We start from the raw sequence: 26,842 nt of genomic DNA, 5'->3' as shown, positions 1-26,842 counted from the left end.
AACGGGGCTCACAGTAAACCCGAAAAAGTTGAACGAACAGGAGCATTGTTACTTTTAGTTTTCAGGGCTTATAGATATATTTGTGCTCTGTGGATCAGTCATGTCAAAATTAACAATAATTTAATAATTTAAACCTGAATTGGGCATGTGGAGTTACGGTATCTGGGGTTCCACTTGGGTCACGGTCAGGTGTGGCCCCAAATTTATAAAACTGCAGCAATTGCGACCTGCCCGAGACCCAAGACCAAAAAGGAGGTGAGACAGTTCCTGGGGCTGGCTATTATCAAAGGTTTGTGCCTAATTAGTCGAATGTCACCAGCCCGCTGACTGATTTCACTAGAAAAGGAGCTCCAGACCCGGTCCAGTGAACGGAGCCGTGCCAACAAGTGTTCACGCAGGTAAAAGCCGCATTTTGTGGTGGGCCGCTTCTGCATTCCCCTGACTTCTCTCTCCCTTTTGTTTTGCAGATGGACACATCGGACAGGAGGCTGGGTGCGGTGTTCTCCCAGGTGGTGGAGGGGGAGGAGCACCCGGTGCTGTACATTAATCGGAAGCTCTCTATGAGAGAGACTATGTACAGCACCATAGACAAGGAGTGCTTGGCTATCAAGTGGGTGGTCCACACTCTCAGCTACTATTTGTTGGGACGAGCATTCACCCTCTGTTCAGACCATACCCCACTCCAGTGGCTCCACTGCATGAAGGATGCCAAAGCCTGCATCACCCATTTAAGTTTGAGGTGGTCCACAGGCCAGGGAGGCAGATGGCTGTCGCGGACTTCCTCTCCAGAAGGTGGGGGGGGGGTGTTCCAGACGGTCCCCCGGTCTGAGTCGGGCAGTGGGGATATGTGGTGGTGAGGGCATGGTCAAGCGTTCGTCTGGGAAGAGAGTGAGCATTAAGGGTTCTCACCTGAGATGAATTGCTGGTAATTGCTTGGTTCTGTGTTCGCAGTGAGAGATGGGTAAATAAAAGAGGCCAGACCTTGGGGTGTGAGGGGAGAGAGAAACAGACACCCGAAGCTGTTTGTGTTGGCCGCTGCCGTCCGTAAAATTTAAGCTTAACCATTACGCTTGATGCGAACGCGTTTTATTTTATGTTGAATAAAGTGACATTCCTGAGTTGGAATCGCCATCTCCCACTTCCTCATTTCACTGAACTCGTTACAATTATGTATAAATATGCATACCTTACAAGTTTGTTATTTTGTTTTATTTTAGTTAATGGTGCTTTAATATACTTTTGAAGTTCACGTTCTACCAAATGACACACGTTTGTTGCCCAGCTCTTTGCGGTGTGACAAAAAATTTGTGAAAAGGATGCAATTTTTTGCTGTGTGTTATCAACAGGACATGTCTTTAACAAACAACCTAACATAGCAGATGCTGCAGACTCTTGAAGTAATATTGAAAAATACCTGTGAATTCAAAAGCTTCTGGTTGATTGGCTGTGAAAATGGGCCGTGACAGTGAAGCACTGAGAAAAGTCAAAGGCAGTCGTTAAGTGTGACACCTTCCCTCTGTTTTTAATCGGTAAATGTGACAGGCTCTGTGACTAGGAGGGCAAGATCAGTAAAAACATTTACTAAGTGTTACACCCCCACCCATATTGAGTCTGCTAGTGTGGAGCCAGCTTTAGGTGTTTCGTATATTTGTGCCACATTACTGATTTATGTTATAAGGTTATGCTAACTTTTAGCTAGCAAAAGCATACATTAGCATGCTAAATAAGTAGTAATTGCTCTTCTGAGTAAAGCAACATACAACAAGATGTTTGTGTACCCATCCTAAACCACAGCAAAAAGCTCAACTCTTCACCACAATAACCCAGCGTAACTGAATTGGTTCTAAATATCAAAATAACAACATTAAACACTATTAAGTACCCCCCTTTTCTCATCTTGTTCAAAAATTCCTTAAAATAACACTTAATTTTAAAATGTTTACTCTCTGCATCAAGTCCCATGCAAAGCATGATGTATACATAATGTAATTTAGTAGAGTGCACATTTAGACAATCAAATTAAAGCAAAGAAAACAAGTTTGGAAAAGGAACACAATTTTTTTTGTGTAGATCACAAATAATATGATTTAGTACATCAGAAAATGTGCAGTGTCTATTAAGACCTAGTATAATACACTATATGGCCAAAAGTTTGTGGACACCTCCTTCTAATTAATGAATTTGGTTACTCCATTAAATCCAGTAAAGAAAAATCTTAATGTTTCTTTATGTAATGGCTTGGGATTTGTGTGCTTCCAAATTTGTGGCAACAGTTTGGGGATAGCCCTTTTCTGTTCCAGCATGACAATGCCTCTGTGAACAAAGTGAGGTCCATAAAGAAATGATTTACTGTGTCTGGCGTGGAAGAAATTGACTGGCCTGCACAAAGCCCAGACCTGAACCTCACTTATCACTTTTGGGGTGAACTGGAACAGCAACTGTAAGTCAGGCCCCATCGACCAACATCAGTTCCTGACCTCACTGATAGTCTTGTGCCTGAATGAGAGCAAATCCCTGCAGCCATGTTACTACATACAGTATAGCGGAAAGTCTTCCCAAAAGAGTGGAAGCTGTTATTACAGCAAAGGGGGAAATTGATGCCTACGGTTTTGAAATCAAATGTTCATCAAGCACATATGGTGTCCACAAACTTTTGGCCATATAGTGTATATAACCTTATTTTGTTCAATCTTTTTCTTTCCTGGTAGCTATTTAACTACTAAAGAAATTGAGAAAGACATTAAAAAAATTACTCTGCATATTATAACATGAGCGTCCTAGTCTTGTTGCAGCACTTACTTGCAGTGTAGAAACAGTTATAATACATGTTATAACTGAGTATTTATTTTAAGATTTATTTATCTATTATTTAAGAATAGCACCCATGTGACTCTCTTTATACACCCATAATAATAAAAAATAAAAAAAAAACACTAGTATTTATTTTTAAAGCCAGATGTAAATATTTATCTAAATAAGTAATATCAGTGAAAGATTTAAAGACTGATGGCTCTAAACATATGACTACAAATATCCATGAAACATTCAAATTCACTTATATTTATTATTTAGATTGGTCATGGGAAACATAATAATGATTCAACACATAGGTATAGGATGGGCTTTCATGGGCTAATGTCTTTATGGAAAACAACAACAGGCTTAAAACCTGCAGGAAACACAGAGTCCGGTGGTGATTGGCTCTCCTGAGCTGTAACTACTATAGGCAAGCCATGATATTAGTGCTCCGACTTCTTTGGTGGGAAGAAAGCATACTCGACTGCCAGCGCCACTGCAAATGCTGCGAATCCAGTCTTAAATCCACGGAGGAGAATATCTCGGAAGGTAACAGGGATGCCAAAGCTGCCAGTATATCTCCATGCCTCATTCCTGCAAAAACAAAAGCGTTGTTGTCTTTGTCACTCACTCTCACATATAAGGCACAACTGACTAAATGCTCTTCAATCCATTTAATTCCATAAAAAGCACTAACCTGATGGCCTAAATTGAAGAGATCCGTTGTATCAACTCTATACAACTATGATGCTTCTCACAATACATATTGCTCTGAATGAGCTTGACAAAGAGTAATGCCTAACAAACCAAACACGATGACAGAAAAGAACAACTGCCTTATATGTTTAGAGAGTGGAGTTTGTAATCTCAGTTGCCTTTGTGTCTGAGACCGTCAGTCCGCGCATCTTATCATGTCGCTTGTTAAGCGCGTTACCGCGGAGACCTAGCGCATGTGGAAGCCCACGCTATTCCCCGCGGCATCCACGCACAACTCACCACGTGCCCCACCTAGAGCAAACCACATTATAGCGACCACAAGGAGGTTAACCCAACGTGACTCTGCCCACCCTAGCAACCGGGCCAGTTGGTTGCTTAGGAGACCTGACTGGAGTCACTCAGTACGCCCTGGATTCGAACTCGCTACTCCAGGGGTGGTAGTCAGCGTATTTACTTGCTGGGCACTTCAAAATACTGTAAATAATTCTAGATAACCTTTTGGCCATTTTTTTCCCTTTCATTTTTCTGATTGCACAGTAGTTTTTTCAGAATTAACGAATCAAGATTCACAACATTGCGTGCACGCGGAACAAATGACACATGCGCACTCTGATGTAAACAAACCAGTGTGGAAGAGAAACGTGGCTAAAGGAGGAACGCTACTGACCCTTTAACCACATGATACTAGGATTAAGTCGGAAGTGTGGTAGCATTTTGGGTTCCATAAAAATGCAGAGGGCTTGTTGGTTGGAGATGGTTTCCATCTGTGTAAAACACGTGGGAGAAAAGTGGCAGCGAAACTGCCGTGGACAACATGTTCGCTCATCTGCGGGACAATCATTGCGTGCATTTCTAGCTAGCTATATATTAGCAACTAGCTTGCTATCCAAAAAACATGCATTCTTGTAGCTTAGTAGCTGGCTCGATTAATTTAGTCTTGCCTTTCTTTAACAAAACAAGGTCTGTCCTGATCTGTAATGATCAGTGGCCCCATGGCATAATGACCATTTAAATATTAAGACATCAACTTAATGTTATATTTGGCATTGATGGTAGTTTTTTTAAATGTTCAAGGTTCTTTTCAAAGTTCTTTGTTATCTGTTAATTTAAAGGCCAGTCTGGTACTGAAAATGTAATTAATCTTTTTATTACGAGAACAACAATAAAGTTTGTTTATTGCTCAAACCTTTTTTGTAATGTAATTCAATATCATGATAATATCGTATACCGTGATAAAAGCTTCAACTATCATGACGTGAAAGGTTTATACCGTCACATGCCTACATGAAGAGCATAAAGTCACAGATAATTTTGAGTGATTTATGGCTATGCATATAAATAAATACCCACAGCAAAATAATAATTATGAGTTTTAAGTTTGTTTGTCAAGTTGTGATACATCAAACTCCGTATGATGGTGACACGAGCCACTACTCGGACTCAAACCCTCAAAGCAAGCATAGGATGCTAAAATAGTATTACTGACAACAAAAATCAGCAATTATGTTCATATTGCACTGATATGAGTTCTGGAGAACTTTAGGCAAAAAATTAAATAATCTTACCGAGCCCAGGGGTCCCTGAGTCCTCTTCGAGCAAGCCTCTGCTGGGTCACTTCCAGCGGCGTTCCTTCCCATTTCCACACTTTGCAGTCTGGCATGGACAATTTGCCGTGCCCATGCCCGTGATCTCCACCCATGACTGTTGCTGAAGGGATAACACAATTATTAACAGTAGCAGAAAATACAAAACTTAAGCAATGTTTGTTTTAGTTTTTATTCCGCTTACAGAGGCTTATTTTTCTGACATAACCAACTCAGTTCATTGTTCAGTCTACTAATCTGCTGATGTGGACACATCCACAATGTGAAGTCCCTTGAAGAGCAGGTCTGAGAAACACTGAGCTAAAGTCTCTACAGAAGACCTAAGGGAATGACAGTTAAAGAAATATTCCAGGTTCAGTACAAGTCAAAATCTGGGTTCCAGTGATGCACTTACAATGGAAGTGAATGGGGGCCAATCTGTAAATATTAAAATACTCAGTTTCAAAAGTATTGCGACATAATATATGTTAACATGATTTTAGTGTGATAAAATTTGCAAACATTTTCTGTGTAAAGTTATTTAATATTTATATAAATATATATAGTTATATAATATATATAAATTGTGTTCGTGTGTAAAAGAGCAGCATAACTACCTTTTTTTAAGCAAAGTGACCTCCAGTACGAACACACAAGCAAAGCCGGAAGTTCACTTTCCACTTCCTGAGAAGAATGGTTAACGTCTCTGAAATGCATTTATTTGTTCAAATTTATATCAACATGATAAAACATTATTAAAAGGATCTGCTATTGAAGCCCTCGAGAGGGAATTAACATTGCGCCGTTATTCGTCAAATATTACCTTTTATTTTGAAAAATTCTCCAACTAGTCCTCCACAGATCTGACCGGTTCGCACATGCGCACTAACTGTTTTTTTTTTTTTTTAAATCAATGGACGGGACTACCACACCGACTTTAATCTTGAAACAATACCACACTTGTTTTTTGAATGTGATTATGCAAAGGAGTTCTGGAAAGAAGTAGCCTGGCTTATTTTCTCTGCTTACAACAAACTTTTTATTTTTGAAATATTGAATGTACTGTTTTTGATTTGGGACTCAAATTAGGGTCAAAGGAGATGGATGACAGGTTAAAAATGCTAACTCCCTATGGCCAGTTTCATCTCCATAAATGTAAAGTCAGTGATTCTAAGCCCAATTTTAGGATTTTCTGTGTCGATCTAAAGCTATTCTATGACTCTCTTTGTTCATCATTTAACAAGAAAGCCGCTAAAACTGCCCTGTTGGTTAAAAAAAAATATGGTTTCATTATTAGTTTTACCTCCTGATTTCCTGAAGGTGATTTTTTTTTAAAGTTTCATGTTATTTATTTCTATTTATTTTTATTCATTAATTGTATGTTTAATTTCTATTGCTTTTGATGTTTTGTGAATTAGTTTTTCTTTTTAGTAGACTATCTCTGTTTACTGTATCTTGTTTGAAAATGTACTTTATTGCCTTGCTCTACCTCAAATTTCCTGTTAACTTGTTTTAAATTTTTTATTTTTTTTAATATATGTATCCCCTGTAATATTTGTTCAATAATAATAATAATAAATAAAATAAGATCAAATCTTTATTGCAATGATCAGTCTCTATATTCTCAGAGTTAAACTGGTCTTAAAACATTTGTCGGGTTGGTGGGTGCAAATTTTACTCGGAACAAAAGGAAAAACACAGAATTTACTAACTTCATTAACCAGAGTTTACATCACAAATACACACAATTAGTTGAAGGGAATCAAGCAATAATATTTACAAGAAAAGGAGAGAACCGCTCGCTCTTTGGCTGGAGCTTTGGCCTCTATAAACCTAACTAAAACCGAACGTAAATGCCCAGAAACTGAAACCCGCTTAAAATGAAGAATAGTTCAATGGGACGGAAACAACGCAACAGTTATTACATAAAATATCCTTGGACCTGTCCGTGTTGTCATTATTTATGTGAGAGAAACTTCACATTGGGAACGCGTGGCCACTTGTCACCCTCAGACACGTGTGGCGTTCACTGCTGCGCGTGACTCTGCCAGTGCTGAATGTCCCGCGTAATTTAAAGAAATTCCACTGATGATGCAAGCTACAACATACATGCAACGCCACAAATTTAAATGTTTATCTGTTCTGCTGTTGCTTATAAAATAATAGTACGAATACATCTTACCCAAGTTATAGGCTTAATCAACGTGAATGTTTTCAAACATTAGCCTACTTATTTATTTTTTCGGCAAATCATCCCACGGGCTGTATGTTTGACATCCCCATCCCAAATAAAAGATGAATATGGACAGTTGTTTTTATTATTTATTTATATATGGTACGTTTACACGACAACGATGTACTAAAAACGGAAAAGTTTCACGTACAGACGACAACGTTGTCAAAACGATCCCGTTCACACGTATCCGCGAAAATGACTAAAAACGCTGTTTTATGCATGCCAGGCCAGTAGTTGGCGATGTTACTTTGTAAAAAAACACTACGCGCCTGTGCACATAGGCATTCTTCCACAGAGCGGTGAATACAAACAATGAAGATGGCCAGATACCACAGGACACCTTAAGATGTCTTGTGGAGTCTATGACTCGATGGTTCAGAGCTGTTTTGGTGGTAGGAAGGGGACCTACACGATATTAGGCAGGTGGTTTTGATGTTGTGGCTGATCGGTGTATATACAGTTGTGGCCAAAAATATTGGCACCCTTGGTAAATATGAGAAAAGAAAGCTATGAAAAATATATCCTTATTGTTTATCCTTTTGGTATTTCATTTAAAATATTCACAAAATTCTATCCTAATTAAAAAAAAAAAACATCTATAGATATCAAACTATTCCAACCACAAGTTTTATAAAAAAACAAATAGTTTGTCAAATATGTGTGTGACACAATTATTTGCACCCTTGTATGATAACAGCTCTGAGTCTTCTCCTATAATGCCTAATGAGTTTGGAGAACACATGGCAAGTGATCTGAGACCATTCCTCCATACAGAATCTCTCCAGATCCTTCAAATTCAGAGGTCTATGTTGGTGGACTCTCCTCTTCAGGTCACCCCACAGGTTTTCTATGGGGTTCAGGCCAGGGGACTGGGATGGCCATGGCAGAACCTTGATTTTGTGGTCAGTTAACCATTTTTGTGTTGATTTTGATGTGTGTTTTGGATCATTGTCCTGCTGGAAGATCCAACCAGGGCCCATTTTAAGCTTTCTGGCAGAGGCAGTCAGGTTTTGATTTTTTATCTGTTGGTATTTGATAGAGTCCATGATGCCATGAATCCGAACAAGATGTCCAGGACCTCTGGCATAAAAACAGCCCCACAACATTAAAGATCCACCACCATATTTAACAGTAGGCATGAGGTACTTCATCTCTGTGTGCGACAATCCCATCTCTGGCGTTTGCTGCCAAAAAGCTATTTTTGTTTTGTTTTATCTGATCATAGATCCTGGTCACATTTGAATTTCCAGTAGTGTCTGGCAAACTGAAGACAATCGAGTTTGTTGTTGGATGAGAGCAGAGACTTTTTTTTCTTGAAACCCTCCCAAACAATGTGTGATGTAGGTGATGTCTGGTTTATATATTTTTTTAGACTTTCTGACAGCTGTGATCCTTGGAGATTCTTTGGCCACCTCCTCGCTGTGCGTGGAGACAATATAGACACATCCTTTTCCAGGCCAATTCTAAAGATCTCCAGTTGATTGGAACTTGTTAATTATTGCCCCTATGGTGGAAATGGGTATTTTCAATGCTTTAGCTATTTTCTTATAGCCACTTCCCATTTTGTGAAGCTCAACAACCTTTTTCCCACACATCAGAACTATATCCTTTAGTCTAACCCACTGTGATTGATGATTAAGGGAATTTGGCCTGTGTGTTACCTCATATTTATACCCCTGTGAAACAGGAAGTCATGGATGAACAATGTCATGTTCCTAGTCACCCAGGTGTACTAAAAAATGTAAAATATGAATGGCAATAAACTTCAGATATATTTTACTATTTCTAGGGGTGCCAATAATTGTGGCCAATGTGTTTTGGAGAACAATATTTAATAATGAGATATTTCCCCCCCCTTTCAATTAGTTTACTTCAATTTAAGGTTAGATTTTTGTGAATTTTTTGAATGAAAGATCAAAACGATAAACAATACAGATTTTTTTTTCACAGCCGCCTTCGCTCATTTACCAAGGGTGCCAATATTTTTGGCCACCACTGTATATGACCACAGAATGCCACAATTGACCAATTATTCCAGAGAGCTGCATAATAAACATGTAATGCATGCATCACAAAGTGTTTTTTTTTCTTTTGTTGACAGATGCTACAGAAAGTTATATTCTTGGAGAGTTCAACAGACTAACTGGCCACCATCTCGAATCACTTACAAAGAGATGCACATAGGACAGGTGACGAGACACCGCATGGATTCTTTTACAGAAATTGTTGGCGCTTGGAAAAACCACAACTGCTGCTAAAATGCACTACTGGGAACATCTGGTTTTTGTATCATCACTTGATTCAAATGCAAGCAGTTTATTTTCTAAATAAATTTTATTTTAAAATGTGTTTAAAGAAGTCAAATACTGAATACTAAGCAATTATTTAGAGCTTATACCACTGTTTCAGAGAACACCATACACACAATTTCCAGACAAGTTCCACTCTTCCATAAACCACCTCAGATGACCAGCACAGAAACCATGAATAAGGAAATGGTTACTAAAAAAGGTTAAAATGTGAATGACAATACACTGTAATCAGACAGCAATTTACAAATTATAAAAAAAGGTCCTAAAATAAATAATCATATAAGCTGACTTCATATGAAGCAGTCACATTGGTATACTTTCTATATTCAGTAAAGGTGTAAGAATTATTTGACTTCTTTCTGAAGACAATGTACACAACGGTTGTGCAACTTCACAATGTAAAGCTCTACAGAGAAGGGGAAGAAAATAGTTAACTAGGTCTTTTGGTGTTGGAGAGGCTTATTGGAGAATATTGGAGTGAGATCTTTAAAAAAAGACAAGCTACATCAGTACCACTGAGCTCGAGTCATGTTTATAAAATATGAAATAAAACAACAGTCTTCAGTAAAGCCTTGAACATAAACCGGAACTATTCCCCATCTCTCTTCATCGCTAAAGGACAGTCATTTAAAAGCCATCTGGCAAAAGCAAATATTGCACCACATTTTCAGCTGCATATCAAACAAGAAACAGACACCCCATCTTCCCCATTACACCCTTAGGCAAAACATACAAGAATATTTTTTTATATGCAATAGATCATACAGAAAAAATCTAAAACAAAGTTATAGAGAACAAGCTTTCTCTGACTTCATATATCTCGCATAAAAGTTCACCAGAGAGACTTTTTATATTAAACACAAAGAAATATATATATATATATATATATATATATATATATATATATATATATATATATATATATATATTTTTGAGGTTGAAGTTAAACCCTTTTGAGAAACTCAAAATGCTTTCAATTTATATTTATTTTTCTTTGCTTTTCCCCATAAACACTTGGGTTTCTACTACATTTGCCCATCTAAACTGTAGTCTACATTTGAAACAGCAACAGTACTCCACAGGGAGAAATGGGAAAAGTGAAAATAGAGAAATATAAAAGAAAAAGAGCCAGAAGTAGGTGTGTTTTATATGTGTGGACGGTCTTCAGTAGTACTGATGAAGGGTGCTGCTTTTACCCTTGGCTCAGTTTGGCTGTTCAACAGTAGAAGGATCCACCTAAATGGGATGTTGGTGTGGGTGAGACTCATAACGGCTGCAGCACAGTGCGGCCAGCGTCACCGTTCCCTCCTGCCTTTTCCAGCTCAGACAGCTCCTCGAACACATCTCTGAACACAGACAGACCTCATCAGATCAATGCAACATGATCCCTTGTTGAGGGGTCCAGCCAAAAACTAAATCTAATTCTCGAATGTACTGCAAAAATGTTCTTAGAGAAAGTGTTGATTTGATGATTTACTAAACCACAAAGGAAAATAATATCTTAAGCTTTCTTAATGAATTGATTGCATTAGATGATTAAAGAAAAGACTTACTTGTGCATGTAGAAGAAGATATATCCACTCCTGTCTCGATCTTTCTGGACAGCGGACTCTTGCGTGCGGGAGACATCCAGATCATTGTACGTGAGCCAGGACTGTTTCTTCATGTCATAGACATCACTTATGTAATGGCCTATGTTGTGAAGGACAAAACCAGCCAATGAACTGTGACTGTGTGCTTAAATCAACAACAAAATGTGAAACTAAAGTGTTACATAATTACATTCATGAACACATAACAGGACAGAAAAATGTCAATACCTGACGAAGAACTGCTACCAATGTGACTGACCACACTGATGAGTCTGAAAGAGTTAGGAAGGTCTCCAGTCTAGAGAGCAAAGCATTAAACAATCATTGAAACCACACCCTGAAAAAGGACATTTATAAAACAGCATTTTACAGCAGAGGCTTCAGACCCACCTCGGCATTCTTCTTGAGTTCTTCAGCCTCAGCCTCACTGTACTCCATGTCCAGACCATCCTCATTCCCAGAGTCATCATCAGAGCACAGCAGCTCAGGCAAAGAGTTATTGAACTCTACAAGAACAAAACAAAGAACAGATGCACCGTTCAATACAAAAACATCCATATTAACAAGATACATATTATAATATGCATAGAAATGTGATATGGACTGGAACAAAACATACTGTGATGATTTGACATACTGACCTTGCAGGCTGAGCTCAGTGGCTCTCTTCAGATCATCCTCTTCTCTCATCTCTCTCGCCTCCTGTGGAATCAACAACAATCATTGTAAATCATTGTAAAACATTAAAATGTTAGTTAGTGGAGAGGAAAAATTCTCATGCTCAAGAATTGTTTTTTGAAAAGGATATTATGTTTGTTTTTAACACCATGCCAGCTCCTATGATAATTTTCATTGTAAAATCCAGGTTAAAATATAATGGAAAAACAACTTAACCTATATAAGATGTTTAAGATCCATTTTCAGAGGTCAAGCCCCTAAATTATTCTGGCTGGGAGTCTATGGCAGCCCTATGAACCATTAATAAGAAAATCATTAAATTTGGCACACTGATAGGGGTGGTTATGAATAGCCCTCAGACAAAATTTGGGGTCTCTAGGAAAAACTTTACAGCGCCACCACCAGTTCAAAAATCCACTTTTCTTTTGCGCATATCTTTTGAACTGTTTGGCCTTGAAACAATTTTCTTTTTTTCTTCTGCCATTGCTTCTGGCCCAAACAATGGCTACAATAATCTCCAGATTAAGCTGAACAGAACTGACACAATAACATTTTGATTTGTGCTACCATTTTGAAATTATACCAATGCGAAGTCGACGTGAAACATGATGAAAGGCTGTATCTCGGCAATGCTTATTCCTACCGAAACGAAAACTTGGTATGCTTCATTAGGACCATGATCTGAGGGTACATGCAAAGTTTGGTGACAGCGCCACCTATGGGTCAAAAAAAGAAGTCAAAAATAGCTATTTCAGTCTGTACCTTTTGAACTGTTTACCCTAAACTCATGAGCTTTGTGTTTTGGATTTCTTGGGTCATACAGAATCCAAAGATACCAAATACAATATCATGCATACTGCATCGCAGCCATTTTGAATTTTCATATAAAGTGATATGTCTTTTTAACCCCTTAATTAATTTAAAATGTTATGCTTCATCCACAATGTCCTGAGGTTACCTAAGCAGTCTGGAAACTGCATCACCTGTATTTCAAAAGAAAATGGTTACCATGCTACATGTTATGATAGCTTAGCATGCTTATTGGTTAGCATGCTAACTGTAGGGTTTTTGATCTTTTGAGGCTATTTAATCACAATGCTACCTCTAGGCAAAATTAGCTTAGCATGCTAACCAATGCTTTTGTTTGCTTACACTAAACTTGTCATAGTAGTAGCATAGTAATAGTAAATTATAATCATTTTTCAGAATCAATGCATTGAATTTTCATTGCCAATTTTCAGATTGATGGAAATGCTTTTTTAACCCCTTCAACTCGGTACCACAACATCACCGATGTAGAGCAGGTAGAGGATGTGTAAAATGAAACTTACATGTTCCTGCAGGCTCTGGGCGAGGGCCTGCTGCAGCTCCTGTTCCTCTCGCTCCTGGTCTAAGCTGTACTGCTTCACCCAGTCCAGTTCTCCCTGCACACCATCAGGGGTCTGGTTCTCCTTGTTCTCATCCATAGTCAGATCCAGAGACTCCAGAGCATCTACACATTAACCAAACAAAATCAACTTGGTTTTGAGTTCATGATCAGGGTTCATACTGGCATTACTGATTGAAAAAAAAAACAAGGACTTCTAATAGTGTACCAGCATGTTGTTTATCTCCATCCAGCAGATCCAAATGATGAGTCAGATCCTGGCCGTCAGCATCTCCAAACCCTGTGTCAGGACTGCTGGTTGGCTCGTCATCAGGACATGCAGACAGACTGGTGTCATGACTCATCTCCAGCACAGCTGCCAGCATCTCGTCATCATTGATGGCATTAAACTCTGAGTGAACTACCTGCCCACTGTGTTGTACCTGAGAAGAAACAGAGAGAGAATCTTAAAAAAAGTTACACCTCAATACATTTCAGGGCATTTTGAAGTAGCATTGGGAAGTCTGATTTATTTTAGTGAATTAGTTTGTTCACACAGTTTGTTTCAATGAGCAGGTTAAAAAACATTTGACCGAGTCATTGCTTAAGTGTTCCCAGAAGGCCTGATGAGGCATCTTGTGTCTTTTTTTTTTTTGTAAAATTAAAATGGATAAATACTGCCATTTTTACTCTGTTTAGATTTAGATCAATAAATTATGTCTAAGGAACGGTTAATTTGGGAATCAGACATTATTCTAAACCAATTTCTTAAGAAATATATTTTTTTTAATTATCACCATCTCACCTCTTCCATCTTATCTTCTGGTTGATGTTTGCGACTAACTTTTCTGACGAGCTCCTCCTCACTATCAGAGTCACACAACATACTGACTGAACTCTCTGACTTCTGACAGCCTATTCTGTAAACCATAAAAATAAAGCAAAACAAGTATGAATACTTGACCATGACTGAATATATCTTAAGTGAACACAAAGTGCTTTCTCACCGTAGCGTTGAAGAGTTGACAGACTGTGACACCTTCAGTGTTCTGGAGCTGAAAATGGCATGCATAACTATTAGCGGAAGAGAAAGGCACTGCATTAAATGAGAGAGTGTGTTAGAGTGTGGCTTACAGGGCTGTCTGAGCACTCCAGCCAAGGCTGAGAGGAGGGCGTGTGGCGTCTGTGCAGTGGGAGAGCAGCGTGAGATATTTGGGGATCAGCACTTGCTGGCCCAGCTTGCTGTTCAAAGACAGTTGGGTGTTGTAGCTGTACCGTTTGAGATGAAGAATCAGCACTCTGAAGAGAGAATAATTTGTCACATTTCTGGTTTTGAATTTATTTCTGGTCTTGAGTTAATCCAAATATTCAGTCATTATTTACTCACCCTCATGTTGTTCGAAATCCAAATGCTTTTGTTTCTTCCGTGTAACACAAAAGAACATTTTTACAATGTTTTCACACCATATAATAAGTGAATAGTGACTCTGGGCTGTCAAGCTCTAGAAAGGACAATAAATACAAAAAAATCCACCAGTCACTACTCACTCAAATTAACTCATTGATCAACTCCTGTAAAAAGCACACCATCAAACCTCATTGGTTTGTGCACACTGACGTCATGATGTTTGGTTGTGAAACATGCAAGCACCAATGAGGTGTGAGGTTGTTGACGTGTCGCTGTATTAGTCACTATTTTCCTTCATTATATGGCAAAAAGATTTTTATAATTTTTTCCTTTCGTGTTTCACTGAAAAAAGTCACAGGTTTGGAGTGACATGAGGGTGAGGAAATGACAGAATGTTCATTTTTGGGTGAATTATTCCTTTAAGACTTGACTGTAATGGTTTTATTAGCCCAACCTGGGAAGTCGGCTGAATTTGTGAGAGACAGTCGCTGTTTTTCCACTGCACTTTTCACAGGAATACTCAATCTCCTCTATCTACAAACAATAAAAAAAGACAGGGTGATGAAAAACCACAATACCATATTGTGAAATAAATCTCTGAACAGAAATGAGACACTGTGTTGTGATTGTTGACAACATACAGCAAAGTGTGTTCTTACAAACAGCTGATGCTTACTCTGAAGAAGAGATCTAGAGAATCCTGTATGGATCTCAGAGGGAGCGTTTTCTTCCTGCGTGGCAGGTCGATGGACAGGTCATTGAACTGTTCTCGCTTTGTCACCATCTCTCCACAGCTGTTCACCACAGGAACAGAGAGTAGTGTTAGCACCCTGACTACTAGATGGAGCAGAATGCCAGGGTCTCAAGGCGTGTTCTTTTTATTTTATTTTACAAACTACATTTTTACATTGATACAGTGTCCTAAAAATGTGGCATTTAAGGCTACAATATTAATGGATACGCAAATTATATAATCGTACATAATACATAACATAAGCTACCGCTTCTCTGGTGATAGCGTGATGTCAGCTGAATGTACTTTCCTGCTTTCCCAGCAATCGCTGATGTAATCATAGGTTGGGATGAAACGAGTTCAACAGTGCTTGTTGTCATGTTGTACTTCAACAAACTATCACTGTGTGTGCATTAAACATTAATGTTCATTTATAGAGAAACACTCCATCATTGTTTACATTGAGCCCACTTAATCTCTGATCTGTGTGGCTTCTTCTGTGATTTGGATAAGTGACATGCAGAGCGCAAGCTCCCTCTAGCGGCACGTGACTGTATAGACAGCCTTATCAACCTCTGCTGTCATGATTACTGAATGCATTTGTCCTGAAATTAATTAATCGATGATTGATAAGCTTAATCAAACTATTAACGACAATTAAGGCTGTCATGATTATGAAATTTGACTTTGTCAAACAAATAATTGCGATTATGAAGATTAATGGTCTGTTTCAGGGCTTTCAAGATTAATTGTCATAAATTGTCAGATTTCATATTTAACTTCAAAGAGTTACTTCTTCAAATAATAAAATAGTGATATATGATTTCCTTTTAAGGCTTTAAAAACTTATGAATGACAATGTTTTAAAAAAAATATTTCTAAATACTTAAAATATGTCTCTCATTTTGGTCAACTTTGATTTTGGTCAGTTTTACATTTACACTGTTGTTTTGGAACTCCTATATTTTATATTATAGGCTATATTTTTTATAAAAGATAAAATATATATTTTGTTTTTATATGTATATTATATTTTGCAATAGTAAAATATTCCTGTCCTAATTTCTTCACTTTCACACATTTTAATGGTCTTTGATTAAACTCACGAGCCCTCATTTCTCATAATGCAAAACCTTGAGATTTTGTTTCATCATTTGATCACTCCACAGAAACAGAGTAAGCGTGTGTCTCCTCTGTGTCACTGCGTATATGAACTCACAATGACCAGAAACATTTGCCATTACATGATCATTTAAAGCCAGAGCGCTTTGCTTTCACTATCAAAGTTTATATTTGTTAGTTTATATTTTCACAGGAGTTTGGCACGAGCCTCTGCTGACGGCGCGCACTTCACGCGCTCTTCCGAACAGGAGCTGCTGGTTGACATCCACGGTGTGGCTCAGTGGTGCTCGGAGATCAACTGAATGACACACAAACGTGCCGTTGACATCATTTAGCCTGTATATTTGCTTAAAATTCCCTTATTTGGGCATTAAATGTGATTGGAATTTGAAGTGCACAATAATCGCGGTTCTCTCAAATAACCGCGATCAGACGATTATTTAATAATCGCGACAGGCCTAACGACAATGAACCGATTTTCAATTAATCATTAACATCCCTAATAGCAGTACAAAAGGTTTAAATTGCTTGATATCTTGAACTAGGTGTACCCGTATCTTTATCTTGCAGTTCTGTGCTTTTGGATGTGCAGCGAGGATCAACCTTGTGCAATAATATGTTAGCTATACAGCCTATATTTTTGTTGAATATTTGTTAGTTAACATGTTAAAGTGCTGCGCTGAGCATCCGTATATCCCTCCAAAACGTGTCTGATTGGGGTCACGTGAACATAATGGAGCCTAATTACACATTAATATCCTAAACAGACTAGTCGTTCAAACAACCGACCGACTAGTCGATTATGAAAATTGGTAGTTTTGCGCATCCCTAGTGGAATACATAAATATTGAATTCTTTATTTGGGGGACTTTTCAGCAAATATTGACACATGAAATCAATTCTGCATCTTACGTAATTAATTTGTTTAAATTTGTTTCAAACAGCAGTTACACCATTAAATCATTACACCAACTGTGGCTATAAACAAATCTTCAACAAAATCTAATAGCAAAGCTTTATAAAACAAATTTTCAGCTTCAAAATTAGATTGGATGAGCCATGTTCAAAACCATCATAAAATAGCCGATATACAGCATTTCCAAACGTGACCAATCAGTACGTTGCTTGAATATCTTAAACAGCCTAGAGTTGTGCTAATGAATGAAATTGCTCATGGCAGAATGGGTCACTGGCTCTCTGCCATGCACTGTGCCAAACAAGGGCATCTAGTCGTAAGTTCACAATAAAGCACGGCCCCTCGTAACTTATTGCTTAATTAAACATGGTCAGCTCACCTTTTACACGTTATGGTGTGCTGAACTTCAAACTCCATGTTGACCGTTACTGGGCAAGTGTAAATTCGTGAGGTATCTGCCTCCTCTGCTAACCGTGCCCTCTGAGGCTCCTCCCAGACCGAGGGCTCATTCTTCCAGCTTTTGTTGATCTTCTCCACATCCTCCTTCAGCTGGTCCAAGCACTGACTCAGGAACTCATGGGCATCCTGGGTAAAGACAGCTGATTTGCCCTTGCTTCATGTGAGCATAATGTGTCAGTAAATCAAGTGTGTCTTCAATATAAATAAAGATATCAGATCTCTTACATTCTGCATGTAACCAGAGAAACGCTCAGCAGTTGATGAAATGGCATTCTTCACTCGCCGTAAAAGATCTTTCTTCACCTCTGGAGAGGAGATGTCTTTCTTAGCCAGCAGGTGAGCAAAACGCCTGTAAAGCAGAACATAACAGTAACGGTGGGATTCACCTTGAAGTTAGTGATAGAACTATATATTGACCAGGCAATATCTGGTGATATGTTTTAAGCTATCAGGATCAGCAAATAACCTTGGCAGTTTAACAGTGGCTCTTCCCCCTTGTGTCAGTTTCAAAATCTACCAACAGCCTTCTCAGTGGATGACCATTTTCTGTTTTCATTTGTGAATTTTGAGTAAATACCATATAAAATATGTGCTTAATTTGAACCTTTTTGTGCACTTCTCATTTGCTAATATTAAATCGTATCTCATTCACATCTGTAAAAAGCTTCTAGAAATGTTGCATACTTCATCATGAAGACAGACTACAGCATGAGCGTACCTCAGAAGAGCATTGATTGGGACCCTCCTCCATGGGACTCCTTGCTTCAACAGGTCATTTGAAAATGAAGGCAGGCTGAAAAGTGACTGTAGGATGGCGTTCATGTAACATGTGTTCCCAAGGTTGGAGAATCTAATGTTTGTGCAGAAACTCAATGAATACACGATAAAGACCACTGAAACATGCAGGGCTGTATAATGTTGGCAAGGCTCAAACACTTACCCTTGTAGTGGAGGTTGTGGCTGAGCCAATGAGGACGGCCTTGGTTTGTTCCAACCACCGTAGTCCAAAGTTGGACGCACCTTTTTAAAGGGAGTTGAGTGATTGGGTAACATCAGACTTCTTTTAGCAGAGGGAGACTGGCCTGTACTGCTGGGTCTGTAAAGACATGGTCAGATCTCATAAAACTAACAGCAATGTGGGCACTGTTTAAATATATTTTCCAAACTAGTGCTGCAACAACAAATAAAAAAAAATAGGCAATAATCATTAATGAAAATAATCAACAAATTTCATTATCAAGGTGCAGCGTGCACAAACTCAGTCAGTGACGTCACTTTACAGTAGTGAAAAATACGTTTGCATGATTTCAACTTGTTTGAAAAATGACGTAGACCAGTTCAAGCAGAAAAAACATGACCCAAGTTGTCCAGTGCACCAGAGCACTTTGTTAAACACTTAAAAGATTTGAATTAAACGTGCCGTTTGTTAAACATTGGTTTTGGATGAAAATCTAATTGAAATCTTACTTATAATGCAAGAAATATTTAAGAACAGTAATTGTACAGTTACTGCACAGTGTCCCTTATATTTATAGAATAAAGGCATTACAATATTCTACAACCCCAATTCCAAAAAAGTTGGGACAGTATGAAAAATGCTAATAAAAATAAAAACGAGTGACTTATAAATTATATTAAACCTTTGCTATATTAAAAAGCACTACAACTACACAATGATGTTTTTCCTTGTGAATTTCCTTTTTTTTTTTTTTTTTTTTTTAAATGTACAGTCATTTCAAACCAGATGATTGCAACACACTCCAAAAAAGTTGAGACAGCGGCAATTTAAGACTAACAACAATTTGGTGAGTTAAAATAAGACGATGTGAAACAGGAGATGTTAAACAGGTGAAGCAATCATGTCATAAGGAGCCTCCAAAAACAGCCTAGTACTTCAAGAGAAAGGATCATTCGATACTTGTCAATTTGCAAACAGATGCTTCAGCAAATAATCCAGCACTTTGAGATCATTGTTCCCCAAAGACAAATTGGAAAGATTTTGGGCATTTCACCCTCTACAGTGCACAATATAGTTTAAAGATTCGAAGAATCTGGTCAAATCTCTGTATGTAAAGGACAAGACGAAAACCACTTCTGAATGTGTGTGATCTCTGATCCCTCAGACGTCACTGTCTTAAAAATCGGTATTCATCCGTAATGGATATCATGAACATGGACTTGGGATTACTTTAGTAAACCTTTGTTAGTCAACACCATTCACCACTGCATCCACAGATGCAATTTGAGACTTTACTATGTAAAGGAGAAGCCATACATCAACACTGTCCAGAAGCGCTGCCGACTTCTCTGGGCTCGGTCTCATCTTAGATGGAAAGTAGAACAGTCGAACTGTGTTTTTTGGTCCATATTTAAAACAATTTTTTTTTTTTTTTTTTAAACAAAAGCTGTCGTGTTATCCGGGCCAAAGAGGAAAAGGACCATTCAAGCGGTTATCAGCGTCAGGTCCAAAAGCCAGTGTCTGTATGGGCCAGGGGTGTGTCAGTGCCCATGGCATTGGTAACGCACATCTGTGAGAACACCATGAATGCAGACAGATATGTACAAACTTTGGAGCAACATATATTGCCATCCAGCACCATCATTCCCAGGGACGTCCGTGCATTTTCCAGCAGGACAATTTAAAACCACATACTGCCCGGATTACAAGTGCACGGCTGTGTAAGCAGTGAGTGCATGTGTTAGATTGGCCTGCCCGCAGTCCTGACCATCTCCAATTGAGAATGTGTGGTGCATTATTAAGCACACCATCCAGAAACGAAGACCCCGTACAATTGTGCAGCTAAAGACCTGCATGATGGATGAATGGGGGAAATTCCACTTTCTAAGCTTAACAAACTTGTGTCTTCAGTGCCCAAATGCTTAAGTGTTATTAGAACAAATGGTGATGTTTCACAGAGGTAAACACTCGACTGTCCCAACTTTTTTGGAGCGTGTTGCAATCATCTGGTTTGAAATTACTGTACATTTTCAAAAAACAATGAAATTCACAAGTAAAAACATCATATTATGTGTAGTTGTAGTGCTTTCAATAAAGCAAAGGGTGAATATAATTTACAAATCACTACTTTTTGTTTTTATTAGCATTTTTCATACTGTCCTAACTTTTTAGGAATTGGGGTTGTACCTCTTACCAGTTAACGCTTAGATTGGGGTTGTTTTGTTTATTATCATTTATAATAGAGTGGTTTAATTTGTCCTGTTGTTTCCAAACCGAGGACAAACAGGGATTTAAAAGAAAAAAGTACATGCAATTTATTTTATAACATTTATATTTTAAACATTTCTGAACACAATATTTTGTATTGCATACAATCATTAATGTTTTTTAATAAATACATCTGAATAAAATACAGGAAATAAAATGGGTTTTTATTCGATTAATCCAAGAAATATTCAAAGACTAATTGATTATCAAAAAAATCAGCCCTATTCTAAACATTGATGCACAGGTTTTGCACAGCCAATACACAAATGAGCAATAACATCAAGTCAGAGGCTCTTTACCTGTCCAAAAATGAATGGGTTTGGGTATAGTCTTTAGTTCCTGTTCTGGTCCCATAAAAGGATGTTGGCTGGAGAGGGGCAGAAACGAGTGGAGCTGAGGAAAAAGGAATAAGCATATGTTACACAACCGAGAGGAAACAGTTCTAGTGGATGAAACATGAATAGGCACTAACTTGATGCTCTGTTCTCCTCTGACTGCTTGAGCTTCTGTTTGCAGCTGAGCAGAAACTTTCTAGATGTGTCTGTGATGGCCTTATTGTTGCTGAATACAGGCAATATTTAAAAAAATTAGTTTCTTCTTATTCAGATGAATTTTAACAGTCTGAACGAGTCTGTAAGGCTTATTTACCTAGACGAGTCATTCTCTTTGGGATAGTCCTCAGTCATGTCACCATCAGAGTTCATGAGCCTCTTCCTCTTCTCACTCCTACAGGGAAAAGAAATAACACAAATTAGGTGCAATTAACCAAAATAGCAAACAGTAAAATCATCTTCTCAAACTAACATTGTACCATTTTGCATCATCGCAAAGGCGAATTTACACACCTGTTTTCTGAGAGTCCATTGCGGCCAGGTGTGGAAGTTACCCGACTGGGACTCCCGAGAGGCTTCCGGGGTGTGCAGTCATCTCTGTTGTCAAGACTCGGACGCCTTGGGGTGGTCTGAAAGGAAACAGGTGGTCAGTAAAAGAACACTTAGACAAGCATTCACATGCATTTCTGGGCAGATTTTGCTTGTGACGCTGTACTACCTGTTTTTCCGATTGAGAGAGGCCAGAGTCATTCTGTGATGTACGATTCCCAAGGACTAATCCAAAACTGGCACTTCCCTGGTTTGTCTTTAAAACTAAATGGGAAAACAAAGACAAAAAAACAATATAAAACTTGATGTAACAACTTAAATAATCATTACATGTTATTATACCATTATAAGTCAAGTAAGTTTCATTTGTAAAGCACTTTATTTTTATATTAGGGAGAGTGGGGTAAACGTGTCCCTTTTTACTTCATGTACGCAAGGAGAAATGAGAGGTTAAAACCAATACACCAATACTCCTAATTATGTTTTAAAGATATCTGCGATCAATGCAAATGAGAAAAGTGTCTATAACACACACCAATGGAAAAATTATTTCTAATACACATTAAAGATAAGTGGTGTTATGTCAAGAGGCAAGTTGAATGACTGGGAAATATGTGGACAATTTATGTTTATTTACAAGTATTTGTAAAAGTAATTTCTGCATTTAGAGGCAAAGCTTACCTTCACGACTACCCATCTGACACACTTTACCAAACATCTACCATTTTCAGCAAAATGCTTAATGATTTTAAATGACTGATTAAAAAATGTGTGGCTAATCTGCAGCCAAATAATTTACATGGTTTTATATATTGGCATTTCACCAAAATGTTTGATCTGTTTGAAATTTTAATCTTTGAAAACTATCCTAAAACAAGTTGTGATGTGATGCAATGCATGCCGTAATTATTAATTATTCAGAGAAACAAACAAACATACCTGTTTTCCCATGCTTTACCACTTCAAGATATTCCCTCATTTTCTTTGCAACTAACATGGGTAGTTTGTCCATCATGACGACACTTGTGTCTTTCAGGGTCAAAGTCACACGGTTCGGGCCATGCATTGGAGCCCATGAAACCTGCTTTACATTGTGATTCAGCTGTAAAGAAATAAGCAAATCAGTCAAAATAGCATTCATACATGTTAAGAGTAGCATTCAACACTGTACATACCAGAGGAAAACAATGCAATTGTTTCTTAAAAGGAATAGTTCACCCAAAAATGAAAATTCTCATCATTTACCCACCTTCACGCCATCCCCCAGATGTGTATGACTTTCTTCTGTTGAACATAAATTAAGATTTTTTATGAAGAAGATTTCAGCTCTGCAGTTCCATACAATGCAAGGTGAATGGTGGCCAGAACTTTGAAGCTCCAAAAAGCACATAAAGGCAGCATAAAAGTAGGGCTGAAACGATTAGTCGACGTTATTGACAACATCGACAACAACAAAAATTGACGACAAAAATCTTCATTTTCAAATAGCTGTATTATCTCATTTAATGTAACATGAGATCATATAAAACTCTGATGACGCATGAGATCAGCACTGCAGCTCGCATCTGACTGAGGAGAGGAAGAAAACATCTCACAGTCCAGACGCACTCTAAACTTTCCAAACAGCTTCAGGTGATGTAGATCGCAAAGTATAAGGGAATTATAATGCAAAAATACCAATAAAGTAAATACTGAAGCACCCTCACTGTGGAATAAGTGGAGCTGGAGCTGCCGCGCCGCTGAAGCAAAACTTGCGTGTCGAGCGTCTTTAAAGGACACACCCCAGCTTTACATCTTTAATGCAGTTCTATTTAATGTGTTATAGCTTTATTAAAGTTCAAATAATAAGGAAGCTGGTCATGTAAATAACTACAAAATCCAAAACTGGCATTTCTCTGTGCGCTCCGTGCCTCTTCTATGAGTTGTGTGAAGTGTCCCGATCTTAGGGGGAAAGACTGAAACTGCGCCAGCTGATGCAGACTGTCGCAGGAACGCTCATCCCTCGAGTGCGCACGCTTAATGCAGCTAGATTATAACGTGATGACTCGTGACTTATTGAATCATAATATATGTCACTGTGCAATTCTTATCGTAAAGAAAATTGGCAATACAAAGCTTTATTAATAAGAGAGGTTTTTTTATGTTTTTTATTTTGTGAGTTAAAGATGGATTGAAGTGAACAGAAAGGTGAGAGAGGGTAGTCTTTGCCCCATAATACACTGTAACAAAATATGTTTTTGATTTTGTTTTTGTTTTGGCTTGTTTTCCAATATAAATATCTAAAACTCCTTTAAAACAACATACATTTACTTAAGCAGCTATTACTGCAGAAGACAAAATTGTTATCTGAGAATGTTGAATATAATATTAAAAATACAAATATTTTAAAATATCTAAAAATCCTTGATAATATACTTGATAACAATAAGATTTTTTGCAGTGAATTTCTTAATTAAACAAGTATTTTTTTCATTTAATTCAGTGAATGTCATTTAGAGGTATTTTTTAAAGATGATTTTGTCCTCTTTATTGTTAGCAAGCACGTGTTATACATCCTTTTAAGTTGGGGCACAAGCTGAATAGTCGGTTAAGGGCTAATGATTAATCGTTACAATAATCGCCCGAATAGTCTAATAATCGTTAGATTAGTCGATTATAAAAATAATTGTTAGTTGCAGCTCTACATAAAAATAATCCATACAACTCCAGTGGTTAAATCCATGTCTTCAGAAGTGAAACGATAGGTGAGGGTAAGAAACAGATCAACATTAAGATCAAAAATAAAAAAAAACTTTACTATAAATTATTCTCCCACCACAGTAGGTGATACGCACAAAGAATATGAATCACCAAAAAAAAGAAAAAAAAAAAGAAAGAAAGAACTGTTTAAGAGAAGAGCACTTAGAAGGGCTGGTCAAAGGTGTTGATTTATAGCAAAAAAGGACTTAAATATTTATGTGTTTCTCACCTACACTTATCATATTGCTTCTGAACACATGGATTTAACCACTACTGTAATATGGATTACTTTTATGCTGCCTTTATGTGCTTTTTGGAGATTCAAACTTCTAGTTACCATTCACTTGCATTGTATGGACCTACAGAACTGAAATATTCTTCTAAAAAATTGTGTTTGTGTTCTGCATTAGAAAGTAAGTCTCACATCTGGGATAGCACAAGGGTGAGTAAATGATGAGAGAATTTTCATTTTTGGGTGAACTATCCCTTAAAGGATTACACTTCCATACCTGAAAGCTTCTCGGAGCACCACCACTGCTGAACTTCAGTAACAGGTTTATTTTGTTGTCTCTCTCGTGGATTTCAAAGATTCCCTCTTTCCATTTGGTGGTCCCCAACTCCCCACACCTGATGCGAATGCGGACAGTGCCACCGCTGGTCAGCTTGGGCACTGCGACGGCCATTAGTGAATGAGGCACTCAAAACTCCGTCTCCGGACACAATTGAGGGTGAACAGATGAGGCCAGGTGATCTTCAACGAAAACCCCGACAAAAGACAAGAGAAACATGTTTCCAACATGAATGAGTTTAGACATAACCGTAAATTGCAGCTATATCATTTGCATTAGGTGTTATTGCTTTTCTCTAGAATTAGTTGTAAATGAGCTACTGCATTCCCATGTATATACATGATGTATTTTACTAAAATCTATAACACAGAAATCGTCTGAACGGTCTTTACATTTTAAACAACGACCTAGCAAGCAAGACACGCAACCCACGTGTCAGAAATGAAATCACTTCAAAATAAATAAAGCTAGAATGAATCTCTGCGCACCGAATCATAGACATTAGTGCGCTTAAATTTATATAATAAACATATCTGGTGGTGTAACAACAGGCTTTCGGTCATTTAAAACTTTCTCAAACACCTGGTGCACAAAACGGGGTTTAATACCCCAAACCTTTACCAAAACAGTAATGTTCATGCTTTGATCTACTATTAAAAATATGTCATATAAAATAAAGCAATAAAGAGTCTTCAAATCAAAAGCTCACAGAAGTGCCTTGAGCATAAACATGGCACACATCTAACACTTTATAGTTAACTATCGGCCCATGCATCAGAACAACAGCAGAACTCTCGTTTATAACACTTCATCCCGAAGAGCATTAAGTCCAGTGTGTTTAATGAAGTAAACACTGAAGTAAACAAACGCCACACGTCAAAGACATCACGCGCGCTTTAAATGAACCAACTTGACTCGCATCCCCGGAGACCCCACAGCGCCTCACGCATTCACATTAAAGCCCTTAAAATAAAGAAAATACAAAGCTTTCGCCTAAACGCATCCTCATGTTGCAGTATTCATACAAAACGCAATTAAATAACGACACGCTCGTCATCCACACGCAGCTAATTAACTAGCATTAGCAGCCCAGGCCGTGTGACGGGCTTTGGCTCCACTAACTGACCATTCGGATGAAAAGTGGCCAAATTCGGCTCAGAAACCGCATGTCGTTTACCTGCAGGAGGGTGATGTCCTAGTAGCAAGCGCCGGAGAATGGATGTATCCTCTCAATGTAGCGCAGTGAGAGTTTGTGAGTTTCGCCGGGTATGATGTTATCTGCGCTCGAGCAACACGAGCAGTCAATGATGGCGGGAATGTGAACATTCAGAGCGGAAATGGGAGGCGAGATGAGGAGCGTGAAGACACGCGAGATTTTGTGTGAAAAGGTAGGGATGGGCCAGAGCCCTTCTACAATGAGTTTTCAAAGATTGCGAAGCAATGCATAATGCAGCTACCCCATATGCATTTTATGGACCGGAGACTGGTGAGGAGTCCAGAAGCCGTTTT

General features: G+C 38.2%; 2 protein-coding genes across 6 annotated transcripts; both read right to left on the bottom strand.

Moving 5' to 3' along the window:
* Positions 1-2,087: 2,087 nt before the first annotated feature.
* Positions 2,088-5,996, bottom strand: ndufb3 (NADH:ubiquinone oxidoreductase subunit B3). Of its 5 annotated transcripts, XM_051709850.1 has the most exons (5): positions 5,920-5,993; positions 5,714-5,802; positions 5,302-5,437; positions 5,079-5,220; positions 2,875-3,390 (listed from the first exon to the last, which is right to left on the bottom strand). In XM_051709850.1, exons 4-5 carry the CDS (start codon positions 5,210-5,212, stop codon positions 3,240-3,242), a joined length of 285 nt encoding a protein of 94 aa, XP_051565810.1. In that variant the 5' UTR covers positions 5,213-5,220; positions 5,302-5,437; positions 5,714-5,802; positions 5,920-5,993; the 3' UTR covers positions 2,875-3,239. The 5 variants fall into 5 exon arrangements, with proteins under 5 accessions (XP_051565808.1, XP_051565813.1, XP_051565810.1 ...); XM_051709853.1 differs by lacking the exon at positions 5,302-5,437 and having other exon boundaries at positions 2,847-3,390; positions 5,920-5,996; XM_051709851.1 differs by lacking the exon at positions 5,920-5,993 and having other exon boundaries at positions 5,714-5,834.
* Positions 5,997-9,647: 3,651 nt separating this feature from the next.
* usp37 (ubiquitin specific peptidase 37) lies at positions 9,648-26,651 on the bottom strand. The gene is made up of 24 exons (XM_051709796.1): positions 26,511-26,651; positions 25,274-25,515; positions 22,965-23,127; positions 22,195-22,289; positions 21,990-22,105; positions 21,793-21,870; positions 21,617-21,705; positions 21,444-21,537; positions 18,859-19,014; positions 18,637-18,768; positions 18,144-18,267; positions 17,839-18,044; positions 15,365-15,482; positions 15,143-15,222; positions 14,415-14,579; positions 14,288-14,335; positions 14,086-14,200; positions 13,510-13,723; positions 13,246-13,406; positions 11,878-11,938; positions 11,627-11,742; positions 11,465-11,534; positions 11,198-11,336; positions 9,648-10,990 (listed from the first exon to the last, which is right to left on the bottom strand). The coding sequence occupies exons 2-24, from the start codon at positions 25,445-25,447 to the stop codon at positions 10,909-10,911; spliced, it is 2,796 nt and encodes a 931-aa protein (XP_051565756.1). The 5' UTR covers positions 25,448-25,515; positions 26,511-26,651; the 3' UTR covers positions 9,648-10,908.
* Positions 26,652-26,842: the final 191 nt, after the last annotated feature.

This window comes from Myxocyprinus asiaticus, chromosome 11 (assembly GCF_019703515.2).
Source record: "Myxocyprinus asiaticus isolate MX2 ecotype Aquarium Trade chromosome 11, UBuf_Myxa_2, whole genome shotgun sequence".
NCBI classification, from domain to species: domain Eukaryota; kingdom Metazoa; phylum Chordata; class Actinopteri; order Cypriniformes; family Catostomidae; genus Myxocyprinus; species Myxocyprinus asiaticus.
This window is presented reverse-complemented; position numbering and strand designations above follow the sequence as displayed.

What these genes read in the sequence shown, in the direction of transcription:
- ndufb3 (XM_051709848.1), bottom strand. Translation starts at nt 5,813, where the DNA reads ATGCATTTCAGAGACGTTAACCATTCTTCTCAGGAAGTGGAAAGTGAA. An exon ending in GTCACTTTGCTTAAAAAAAG is followed by an intron (nt 5,221 to 5,713) that starts GTAGTTATGCTG and finishes TTATCCCTTCAG; the next exon opens with CAACAGTCATGGGTGGAGAT. An exon ending in CTCAGGGACCCCTGGGCTCG is followed by an intron (nt 3,391 to 5,078) that starts GTAAGATTATTT and finishes TTGTTTTTGCAG; the next exon opens with GAATGAGGCATGGAGATATA.
- usp37 (XM_051709796.1), bottom strand. Translation starts at nt 25,447, where the DNA reads ATGGCCGTCGCAGTGCCCAAGCTGACCAGCGGTGGCACTGTCCGCATT. An exon ending in AATGGACTCTCAGAAAACAG is followed by an intron (nt 21,871 to 21,989) that starts GTGTGTAAATTC and finishes TTTTCCCTGTAG; the next exon opens with GAGTGAGAAGAGGAAGAGGC. An exon ending in CTCTAGATCTCTTCTTCAGA is followed by an intron (nt 15,223 to 15,364) that starts GTAAGCATCAGC and finishes TATTGTTTGTAG; the next exon opens with ATAGAGGAGATTGAGTATTC.